This window comes from Microcaecilia unicolor, chromosome 3 (assembly GCF_901765095.1).
Source record: "Microcaecilia unicolor chromosome 3, aMicUni1.1, whole genome shotgun sequence".
Classification (NCBI taxonomy): Eukaryota; Metazoa; Chordata; class Amphibia; order Gymnophiona; family Siphonopidae; genus Microcaecilia; species Microcaecilia unicolor.
Window position 1 is genome coordinate 118,033,756 of NC_044033.1, and position 12,481 is coordinate 118,046,236.

At 45.1% G+C, this 12,481-nt stretch overlaps 1 protein-coding gene across 1 annotated transcript; it reads left to right on the forward strand.

The window, feature by feature from the left end:
- Positions 1-9,668: 9,668 nt before the first annotated feature.
- Positions 9,669-10,963, forward strand: LOC115464279 (ankyrin repeat domain-containing protein 63-like). The gene has a single exon (XM_030194675.1). The coding sequence runs from the start codon at positions 9,669-9,671 to the stop codon at positions 10,878-10,880; it is 1,212 nt and encodes a 403-aa protein (XP_030050535.1). The 3' UTR covers positions 10,881-10,963.
- The last annotated feature ends 1,518 nt before the right edge of the window (positions 10,964-12,481 follow it).

The window sequence follows — 12,481 nt, forward strand, 5'->3', positions numbered from 1 at the left end:
AGTCCAAGTAGATTACATCTAGCGCACGTCCCTCATCCAGTTCTTTGGTCACCCAGTCAAAAAAGTCAATAAGATTCGTTTAGCATGATTCTCCTTTGGTAAAGCCATGTTGCCTCAGGTCCTGTAACCCGTCGGCTTCTAGAAAGTTAACTATCCTTTCTTTCAGCAGCGACTCCATTATTTTTCCTACCACCGACGTGAGACTTACCGGTCTGTAGTTTCCCACTTCTTCCCTGTCTCCACTTTTGTGAAGAGGGACCACATCCGCTCGTCTCCAATCTCGCGGAACCTCTCCCGTCTCTAAAGATCTATTGAATAAATCTTTAAGAGCTCCCACCAGGACCTCTCTGAGCTCCTTCAGTATCCTAGGATGTATCCCATCTGGCCCCATAGCTTTGTTCACCTTCAGATTCTCCAGCTGTTTATAAACTCTTTCTTCCGTAAATGGCGCAGTATCCACTCCATTCCCAGATGTTCCCTCGGCAGCCAACCGTGGTCCTTCTCCAGGATTTTCCTCCGTGAACACCGAAGAGAAATAATTGTTTAGCTCGTTCGCTTTATCTTCATCACTCTCCACATAGCCATTCTCATTATCTTTCAGTCTCGCAATTACATTCCTATCTCTTCTCCTTTCTCCAATATATCTGAAAAAAGTCTTGTCACCTCTCTTTACATCTTTAGCCATTTTTTCTTCTGCTTGCGCTTTCGCTAGCCGTATTTCCCTCTTATATCAAGGACATCAAGGGCTCAGAAGTTATGTGATTGCTTACTTAAGTAAGGATATGTTTGTTGTTAACAATGCAATTTGTTGTCTGCCATTTTCAATGTATCTTTCTTTTCCCATCTCACTCATTCTGTTACTCTGACTTTAATGTGGATAATTTTACCAGAAGGGAATATATAGCTTTTCCAACATATCTCTAGTAATAAACACACCAGATATGGTATTTGAAACAGGCACACCTACACAGATTAGTATTTGAAACACATCACACCTATTCCAATAGTACGGACACTTTCAAAAGAACTAAAATATCAAAACTTAACTACCGATATATGAAATTTGAGAATAAGTTAATCTTTTACAATATTTTATGTTGCCTTTAGCTGATTGCACACTGCCACTCCTGCAGAACTGACTGAGTCTTTAGGTTTGTTGTAAACGCACCATGGTTTACAGATATACGTTGTATCTCTTTTGATTTGTTTTTCACTGTTATATATGGTGATGGAGCATTGTTTTGGATGTTTTGTATTTATATAGTTTTCCTTGAAATAATAGCAAAAAGAAATATCAGTGTTCTGCCACTTTAATATAGTTTTATAGTAGACATATGCATAATAAAAGTACCTTAAGAGGTTGCCATTGCTAGCTTTTCTCCTCGTACAGAAAACTTGATGTTATGTGTTTTGTTACTTATCAACAATAACAGGTAATATTGGTGACAAGCATTGTGTATTAATAACCAACTGTAGGACTAGGCATACCTGGATATACATTTACCTGGCCTCTGTTATTGATATAATATATGAGCTGTGACAACTGACAAAATATTTCACCATAAATACCGAGAACTGCAACATATCTGACTTATTGTTATCAACATGTTAATGTCCCAGAATATTTTTTTAAGGAAAAATCAATAAAATAGGTAAAAAAAAAAAAATAGCAGATAGCATTATCAAGTTAATAAATGTTTTATAATACCATTTTGTAAATATTAAGGACCTTGCACCTAGGATATGATAAAAATGTGAAAAAATAAAGGTGTTTAGTAAAATAATGGCATCATGTCTACCTATTTTTTAGTTTTATTTCATATTGGGGACAGTGTACTAAAGCCAGAGGCCCTTTTACTAAGGCACACTAAAACTTGGCCTGTGCTGGTGTAGGAGTGTGTTTTGGACACATGCAAGTCATTTTTTTCAACGTGCCTGTAAAAAAGGCATTTTTTGTGGCCAAAAAAGGACATGAAGCACAATTAAAACCAGCGCACATCCATTTTCGGGCTGAGACCTTACCACCACCCAGTGACTTAGCAGTAAGGTCTCATGCGCTAACCGGGCGGTAAGCGGCCAGCACGTGTAAACTGCCGATTAACACCGGGTAAATGCCACATGGTAGAAAATAGAAAATAACAGGTGTTTTGGGTGCATGTCAAAAATGAAATTACCACCCGGGGCCTGTGGTAGCTCCAATTTGGTGCACCTTGGGCGCGCATAGGAGCCTATGCACCTTAGTAAAAGGGCCCCTCAGAATATTAGATTTTAATGCATAATTTTTTGAAGTGTATGGTATGTTTAAGGGTGAATTCTATATATAGTGCCAAAAAAATTGGTGCCAAAAAATCCATATTTAGTGCTATTGTAAACCTTGCCTAAACTTATGTGCAGTTTATAGATTACACAGAGCGGCCATCTCATGACTAAATTTATGCACAGCCATTTATGCCAAATAAACCTGGTGTAAATGCCCACGGATAATATAGGTGTGGATCAGGCATATTCTATAACAGTTGAACGTAATACTTAGGAATGCAGATGACCCGTCCATGCCCCTTCCATGATCCATGTATTTGAATTCAAATGCACCACTTTACAAAATACACTTACCCTCCTGTTTAATACTACTACTACTACTACTTAACATTTCTAAAGCGCTACTAGGGTTACGCAGCGCTGTACAATTTAACATAGGGGGACAGTCCCTGCTCAAAGAGCTTACAATCTAAAAGACAAGTGAAGACAAGTGAACAGTCAGTCCGATTGGGGCAGTCTGGATTTACTGAACGGTAAGAGTTAGGTGCCGAATGCAGCATTGAAGAGGTGGGCTTTAAGCAAAGACTTGAAGATGGGCAGGGAGGGGGCTTGGCATAAGGGCTCAGGAAGGTTGTTCCAAGCATAGGGTGAGACAAGGCAGAATGAGCGGAGCCTGGAGTTGGCGATGGTGGAGAAGGGTACTGAGAGGAGGGATTTGTCCTGTGAATGGAGGTTTCGGGCGGGAACGTAGGTGGAGATGAGGGTAGAAAGGTAGTGAGGGGCGGCAGACTGAGTGCATTTGTAGGTAAGAAGGAGAAGCCTGAATTGAATGCGGTATCTGATTGGAAGCCAGTGAAATGACCTGAGGAGAGGGGTGATATGAGTATATCGGTTCTGGCGGAATATAAGACGTGCAGCAGAGTTCTGAACAGATTGAAGGGGGGATAGGTGGCTAAGTGGGAGGCCGGTGAGGAGTAAGTTGCAGTAGTCAAGGCGAGAGGTAATGAGAGCGTGGACGAGAGTTCGGGTGGTGTGTTCAGAGAGGAAAGGGCAAATTTTGCTGATGTTAAAGAGGGAGAAGCGACAGGTCTTGGCTATCTGCTGGATATGCGCAGAGAAGGAGAGGGAGGAGTCAAAGATGACTCCGAGGTTGCGGGCAGATGAGACAGGGAGGATGAGGGTGTTATCAACTGAGATAGAAAGTGGAGGAAGAGGAGAAGTGGGTTTTGGTGTAAAGACGATGAGCTCGGTCTTGGACATTTTCAGTTTCAAGTGGTGGTTGGACATCCAGGCAGCAATGTTGGATAAGCAGGCTGATACCTTTGCCTGGGTCTCCGCAGTGATGTCTGGTGTGGAGAGATACAGCTGGGTGTCATCAACATAGAGATGATACTGGAAACCATGAGATGAGATCAGGGAGCCAAGGGAAGAGGTGTAGATTGAGAAGAGAAGGGGTCCAAAGACAGATCCCTGGGGAACACCAACAGATAGCGGGATGAGGGTGGAGGAAGATCCATGAGAGTGAACTCTGAAGGTGTGGTGGGAGAGATAGGAGGAGAACCAGGAGAGGACAGAGCCCTGGAACCCAAATGAGGACAGTGTGGCAAGAAGTCATGATTGACAGTGTCAAAAGCGGCGGATAGATCGAGGAGGATAAGGATGGAGTAGTGGCCTCTGGATTTGGCAAGGAACAGGTCATTACAGACTTTAGAGAGTGCTGTTTCTGTCGAGTGTAGAGGGCGAAAAGTGGATTGAAGTGGATTGAGGATGGCATGAGAGGAGAGAAAATCAAGGCAGCGGCTGTGAACGGCATGCTCAAGTATTTTTGAGAGGAAGGGTAGGAGGGAGATGGGGCGGTAGTTGGAGGGACAGGTAGGGTCAAGTGATGGTTTTTTGAGGAGATGTGTGACTACGGCATGCTTGAAGGTGTCAGGGACAGTTGCAGTGGAGAGAGAGGTTGAGGATATGACAGATGGAGGGGGTGACAGTATGAGAGATGATGTTAAGTAAGTTGGTGGGGATGGGATCAGAAGAGCAGGTGGTGCATTTCGAGGAGGAAAGAAGGCGAGCGGTTTCCTCCTCGGTGATGTCAGGAAAGGAGGAGAAAGAGGCCTGGGTTGGTTGGTTGAGGGTTGAAGGGTGAAGAGGAGGAGATGGCTTGGTAGTGAACTCAAGGTTGATCTTTTGCACCTTGTCGCGGAAGTAATCAGCCAGTGATTGAGGAGAGAGCGAGGGGGGTGGGAGCGGAGGGCACTTTGAGGAGGGAGTTAAGGGTGGTGAAGAGACGACGGGGGTTGGAGCTGAGAGAATTGGTCAATTGGGTGTAATAGTCCTGTTTGGCAAGGAATAGGGAGGAGTGGAAGGAGGATAGCATGAATTTGTAGTGAAGGAAGTCTGAATGGGTGCGAGATTTCCTCCAGAGGCGTTCAGCAGATCGGGCGCAGGAGCGAAGGTAACAGATGCAAGGGGTCAGCCAAGGCTGGGGATTAGTACGCTTTGTGGGATGGGAGGTGGATGGTGTGAGGGTGTCCAGAGCAGAGGAGAGAGTGGCACTGTAAGCGGAGACAGCCTTGTCGACAGACTCGGAGGACATGATGGAGGGGAAGAGATTAGAAATACTAGAGGATAGGGTGGGAGGGTCAATAGCCTGGAGATTCCTGGAGGTAGTGGTTAAAGTTGGACGGGGCTGAGGGGGGGGGGGGTGAAGAAGTGTGAAGGTGATTAGGTGATGATCGGAGAGAGGAAGAGCTGAGGCGTGGAAATTGGAGGGAGAGCCAGAAGAGGATTTACTAAATCGCGCAGCATTGCCATCACAGCCCATTCAAAGTGAATGGGATGTGTTGGCATCAGTGCACAGCAGCCACTAGCACGGCTTAGTAAACAGGGAGGTTAGAGAGTTGCATGCGTAAATTCTAATCAGTGCCAATTAGTGCTTGTAATTGCTTGTTAGTGGCTAATTATCTATTCCAATTAGCTTGTTAAGCAATTGTGTGCACAAATTGGCTATGTGTGCTGATTTGCGCACACAACTTGCCATTATAGAATCCGGGGTTATTGTTTATCATTTATTTAGGATTTGCTAGCTAGAAATCTGGTTATTTTGGGGGCTTTCCAGAGTCAGCACTTAACCGGTCAGGTTAACCGCATAAATAGCGGGTGCATTGGGTAGGTGCCCAACAGAGGCCAAATCTCCCCAAAGATATAACAGCACGCTTACATAGCAACTGTGAGGCGGCTGTTGCAACTAAAGCTTGGAAAGTGGGAGGAGTCACATGGGAAACATATCATATTGAGATTTATCAGGATTTGGCAGCAGCCACCTTGCAGTGCTGCCAAGAACTTAAAGATGTTAGAGCAAAGCTGAGAGAGAGACAAGTCAGATGGCTGCATCTGCTTGTCCTAGCGTTTAATATTGAAGGGAAAGCCAATGTGATAAAGAACAGAAGAGAGGTGGTGTCTGCTCTGTCAGAAGCAGGGGTGGAAAACTTGGATGGTGATGTAGAGCCACCCACAGTGCCTGCTCGATTGCAGAGAGTTTCTCATGGAAAATGAAGATATTGACACCGATCAGTGGAAGTGAATTCACAGAACTCAGTGGGTTTCTTTTTTTATGTTATGCTTTCTTTTTTTATTAGAAATGTCAACAAAATTTGCAAACAATAGAGATACTTATGCAAAAAAATAGGATAACAACTGAAAGAAATAATTATTAAGAAGTATTAATAGAACAGAACAGAATTTTTTATTTCTAAATGGCCTTTATTCAAGGCAGGAATACAAGTAAATATACATAATAAAAACACAAACAATGATATTCAAAAGAGTAAGGATCTTGGCAACATAGATCAAATAAATAACAGCATATATTTTATTATTTATTTACTACATTTATATCCTGCCTTTATCCAAGGCAGGTAACAAAAAATCCACATACATAGTCATTAAACATAAACAATCCACAATAAAAACAATAATTAAAATTTTCCTAAAAACAAAAAAAAACCAATATTACAGTAGTCTTCATTTGTCCAAAAAGGCCTTTACAAACAAATATGTCTTCAGTGAATGTTTAAATTGTTGAATATTATCACATGATCTCAAATATCCAAGCAAAGCACTCCATAAGGATGGAGCAGCAATAGAGAAAGCTCATATTTTTGTCTCTACATGAGTTCAAAAGGAACAGCAGAGTTAAGTAGGCATAAAATATGCCCAACATAGCAGGTAATCTCTTAAATGCTTTTTAAATACAGTAAGCTGTGGTTTGGCCTTCAATCGTAATGGCAACTTATTCCACTCTACTGGTCCTACTAAAGAAAATGCATCAGTCCTGGTCAAGTCCAAACAAAGGTGCTCGAGAGAAGGTACCAAAAGATCATGCTTGTCCTGTGACCTTAATGCACGTACTGGCACATTCCAAGCCACAGCTCTCTCCAAGTAAAAGGATGAATTGTGGTACAATACACAATGAATGAGCAACAGCAATTTATTTTAAAAAACAATACTTCATAGGTAACCATTTCAATTGTTTAAGGTAAACAGTCACATGTTCAGAGCTTGATAATCCAAATAACAACCTTACCGCAGAATTCTGTGCCACATGGAAATAAAGGAAATAACAAAAATTATCTATACTTAGTCCCCAATTAAGGAGATCCATTTTGACTTTTGAGCTTTTCGACAGATAAAGCCGTTCGGGTGATTTTGACTTTAGTGGCGTATAACTGCTTAAGCAAGATGAGTGATGGCAGGGGATCCCTAGAGTGTGTCCTTTGGATGGCTGGGTTTTCTGGGATTGGGTGATAAATGGGAGGTGATATAGGACACATTTCCTTATGGGTTAGCCAACACTGGCGATGAGTATGAAAGCACTTTTTGGGTATGGTAGGAGTGGAGGCAGGAAGGGGATGGCTAAGTATTATAAGTGGGAGGAGATTTAGGGGGTGAGTCTTCTCCATATCGCCTTTCTATAGCTTTGGGGATTAGATATGGAACATTGAGGAGTAGTGGGTTAAAGATTCTATCTTTGAATATAAAGGGCCTGAATTTCCCCTTTTAAGTGCTAGTCATTATTTAAGGAAATGGCCTGTTCATAGGCAGCAGTGGTAATGATACAAGAAAGCAGCACACAAGAAAGTTGTAAACAAAGGAAGGCTGGACAAACAATGGGATCAACAAACGGAATTTATTGCTGTGATATATAAAAAGTGCACATAAAAGTGCATACAGCTCAAAATCAATGCTCAAGACTCGACATGGCACTGCATTTTGGCACGGATGTGCCTGCCTCAGGAATCTGGTAATATCATGCAAAAAAAGGGGGGGGGGGGGATTATGCAGCAATGTTGAAAAACATTCAATGGACTTTAAAAAGACTGTGAATGCATGAATGATGCACAATACAAAGCACTATTGCATTGTAGCACAAAAGTGCTCTGATAAAGAGATAAGCACTTGGTGCAGCGTATGTCTGAATCTCCTTCACATAGAGCAGTCACACTCATAAAGCAGGCACATCCGTGCCAAAACATGGTACCACATTGAGTCTTTCTGTTTTCCTGTGGAACTTTTGTGTTCAGTTACCTTTTGGTTCCTAATGATACAGGAAATAACATTTGCTTGTGCAGGATGAGTAGCTACTTCAGTCGCCTCAATAACCTGTGGGTTTAACATTTTGAATTGCAAGAAATGAAAATGGAGAGAAGAGAGAAAGGGAATAAACACACGCGCTTCACCTCCTAAACCAAACAGGCCATGGTCGATCTCACAACAATGAATATCTAGTCTCCAGCTGAGCCAACCCTGATAGCAAGTCCGACTCAGGAGCCAGGAGAGTAGGATTGCCAGTTCTCTGGATTTTTTAAATCTTTTCTGCATATGCTAATTAACTGCCTCAAAGCCAGAAGGATAGCTAAAGGGTCTGGATATTTTCCACAGTGGAGCCCCCCCACCCCTCCCACACACACACACACACACACAGAGCTCTCCATCCTCCCCTCTTCCAGTACAGAGACTGTGGTAGTATCCAACCAATGGGGAGGATACTTTAGTCACAGAGGAAGGGCTGAGCTGCAAGGGCTTTGAGGATGTGAGCTCTGGTTGTGTTGCCAACCTTGCTTATTTCCTGTAAGTTAGGTCTTCTTGCAATAAGATCCATGCTATTGGGAAGATGGCACGTGTGTTCTCTGTCCTCCGGTAAGAGCCTGCGTTGTGGGAGCATTGCATGACAATGAAAGAGAGGTGCTGATTGCACTCCCCCTCTGCTCTGCTGTAAAGGGGGGTGGAAGGGTGAGCGGTGGTGACCTGGGGGGCAGCGCTATAGAAATGCTAAGTAGTAGTGTTGCAGCGAGGGCGGGGCCTCGCACTGCTGTCGTGCGGTTGGTCAGTGCTGCGGGTGACATACCCGAAACTACGTGTCATCAATTCAGGAGATGGAGCCTTACAGAGCACACGAATGCTTCAAGGCTTCACTTTCTCGGCTTCAGAACGTTGGAGGTGCATTTTATTATATAGGATATAGTAAAACATGAACATAGTTCAATAAAGTTGTTCAACTTTCAGTTTACAGCCTTGTTCACAGAGATCATTTTTGGGTTTCCTGGTGGGGAGAATAGGGTAACCCTGCCATTGACACTTTTCTTCCCCAGGTGGAGTCACCAAGCGCCAAACACTCAAGGGACTGACGGAACCTGCCCATGTGGCTCCAGAAAAAGGAGGACGGATTGAGCCAGCCAGGTTTTACTTCCATTGCTTTCAATGGAAAGCAATTGCAGTAAAACCCGGCTGGCTCAATTACTTCCATTGAAAGCAATGGAAGTAAAACCCGGCTGGCTCAATCCGTCCTCCTTTTTCTGGAGCCATATGGTAACCCATGGGAGACTCCAGCCAAGTTGAGCCCAGACCCATGGATGCTCACAAGGGGGGCATTAAATATATTTTAGAAGATATTTGATTATTTTCTATTGTATTTGAATAACACATGAAAGAAACGGCTACAATCAAATCAATAGTCTCTTTTTGGACTTATGCTTGTGCATTGTTCACACCTGCAAGACCAAGCCTAGGACAAACTGCACCCCCTCTTTCTTATATCTCATTCTCTTTGAGCCGTGCAATGTGACAGACGTGCTGGCGCTAGCAAATATGCTGATGGGTCGAAGACTGGCTCTGCTCCCGCAATGACAGTCAAAAGCCTCCCGCCACGTGCAGCATCCAGTTTCTATGGTTACTAGGCTGGGACAACGCTCCACCACCATTCTCCCCACCCCTTTCAGGACCTCCAATGCTATAAAGCCACAGAAGCACCACCACACAAGTGCCTTAAGACGAACCGCTACGAAAGGACCAGCAAGGAGACCGAATACCGGAGTCCACGTCCCGACTCCCCGAACGTAAGCTTCAGCTGCCGGATGTTGTCGGAAAGCGCAACCGAGGACCGAAGCGGAGCCCAAGCCCTGCTGGACGCCATGACTAAGGAACAGGAGCACCTGGCTCGCTTTATCCTAGACGCCGCGGACGGGCGCATCGTGAACGCCCGAACAGAACGCGCAGGCACGCCGCTCATCGCTGCCGTACAGCTGCCGGCGCCAGGGGCGCGCGCTACCTTTCTGAAGCTGCTGCTGGAGCGCGGCGCGCGCGTGAACTGCCAGGACGCGACGGGGCGCACGGCGCTGAGTCACGCGTGCGAGCGTGGCCACCTGGATGCCGTGGAGTCGCTGGTGCGCCACGGCGCCGACCCCGAGCTGTCTGATACCTGGGGCAACACGGCGCTGCTGTACGCGGCTGCTGCAGGCCACGCCCCCGTGCTTCGCTTCCTCGTGCGTGCCTTCAAGCGTCTCGGGCTGCAGCTGGACCGCCCTAACCGTGTGGGCAACTCGGCGCTGGAGGTGGCCAGGCACCTGGGGCACCGGGAATGCATGCTGGCCCTGAGCGGCAAAGGTTCGGAGAGCAGCGAGGAGAGCGGGTCTCCGGCGGGGCAGGAGGAGGTTCCTTGCAATGGCTCTACTCCCCGCTCTCTGGTCCTACGGCGGAGATTTGAATCTATGGACTCCATCGAGGAAGAGGGAGCGACGAATCGGGATAATACCTGTGGCCCCTCGGATTCCCCCGGCTCGGTCTTCTCCGGCGTGCCGATACCTCGGCTCCGCAGGAGGTCCTGGAGCGTGCAGTACGGGAGCCGAGGGCGGGGGTTTCTGACGCCGTTGGCTGCTCCTTCGGCCGGGAGCCCCCTCCGAGTCCTGCTGACCCCCCTGACCTCTCAGCCCGCCAAGGACGCAGCGGTGCTCAACCGCTTCCAGGACGCATTCAACCAGAAGCGGAGCAGCCTGCCCTCGGTGCCCTGCGTCCTGTCACCGCCGCCGACGCCCCCTGCCAAACTGCTACCGGCGGCTCGAAAGAGCAGGAGCCCGCCCGCAGCCTTGGCCATCCTGGGCAGCAAGCTGCTGAGGCGCTTCACCTTCCCCGAGTTCAAGAAGCCCCCTGAGGCTGGCCCGCGAGCCATGGTGCGCTCGGAGACCTTCCCCCTCAGCACGCACCAGCCGCAGGTGGACAGCAAACCGAGCACGGACAGCATCAGCAGCGTCAAGTGCGAATTCGACTTCCAGCTCCAGAGCAGTACTTGAGGAGGGGGCTGGGCACCGATCGCGCCCTGCACATTTCATTTTTGCTTTTTTCCTTAACAGTCAACCTTTTCACTTTTAAAGCAAAATGCTGCTCCCCCCCCCCCCCCCCCCCCCCCCGTTTGGTCTTTCTACCTTGAAAGTATTTTGCTTTTACTGTAAATGCATTTTGGTTTTAGATACATTTTTAAAATTTATTTTTCATGTCAAACAGAAATGATATCATGGATAAACTGCACTCTTAGGGGAAAAAAGTTCTATTTTTATGCATTGGGGGGGAGGGGGGGGGGTCTTTTACTAAAGCTTAGCTCGATTTGTCTGTAGCAGGGCCCATAGGTGTAAAATGGGCTCTGCTAAAGATAACTCGAGCTCAGCCATAGCAAAAGTCCCCCTAGATTATTCTCTCTAGCACTTGATTCTTTCGTTTTACTTATTTGTCATATCTCCTGTACGTTATTTGCCAATGTTAGTGTAATTTAAGCTTTACTTAGTGTTGCTTTTTTTTTTTTGTTTTTTAATGTGTAGATTTACTTTGATGAAAAGGAGACACTCCTGTTTTGGGGGGATTTTAGAAAAAGAACGATTGTAAATAACATTGGTGACTTTTGTTGAGAGAAGAACATTTGTACCTGCAACCTTTCCTTAAGAGTATTTCAAGAGGTACTATTCTTGAGTCAAAAGTATGACTATAAAAATAATGTACAAATGTAATTACAGCTCTGTACACTGTATTTTGTTTATGTACATCTAAATACTGACAGGAGTGTGGTGAAGAACTTAGCACAATTGTTTTTGTGCCCATTCCTAAACGTTTGAAAAGTATAGAAGAGAGGTTTAGTTTTCAGGTATTTTATTTATATGAGGTGGTAGGGAAAAGCCAGACAGCTAGCCAGATTTTTTTTTAAACTATAGGTTATGGATTTTTTCTTTTTACCCCCCCCCCCCCCCCTTACAAAGCTATAATACTGACATAGCAAGATCAAAGTGAATGGGCTGTGTCGACATTGCCGCACAGCTTTGTAAGATTCAAATTATACAACTATTACCTTTTAAGACACGTTTTAAATTCTTATCTGCAGTAATTTTTTTCTATGAAATGTGGTTGGTTGTTTTTTTTTTTTATTTTACTGAGTAGTGCCAAAGCTTCTCAGATACCAGACTAGAAGGGTAAAGGATAAAGGATCATGGATTTGATACACCACTTTTCTGTGGTACAACTAAAGCGATTTCAAAGAAATCATCTGTATATAATGTACAAATGGCCTAGATCTTTGATAGAATAAGCAGAAAGCTTGAAGAAACACATTTGGGATCTGTTAAAGGCAGAATTATATAGTTAGAAGTTGAATTTTGGTACCCCACTGTGACTGAGTTTGATAACTGGAATCTGTGCTACACAGACTTGTGCCTTTAAACCTCAATAAAGAGAGCACTGCCAAGCCAGCAAGAAGTGTGTGTCCTGTCTGATGTGATTGTAGCTGCAAATTCCAGTTCCACCCCATCAGGCTGGGAAATTAGGTTATAAATCATTGTCAGCTCTCAGTCAATAGCAGCCAGCTCCACAGCCTGGATGCTGCTGCAATGGCATTTGTGCTAGGTGTGGA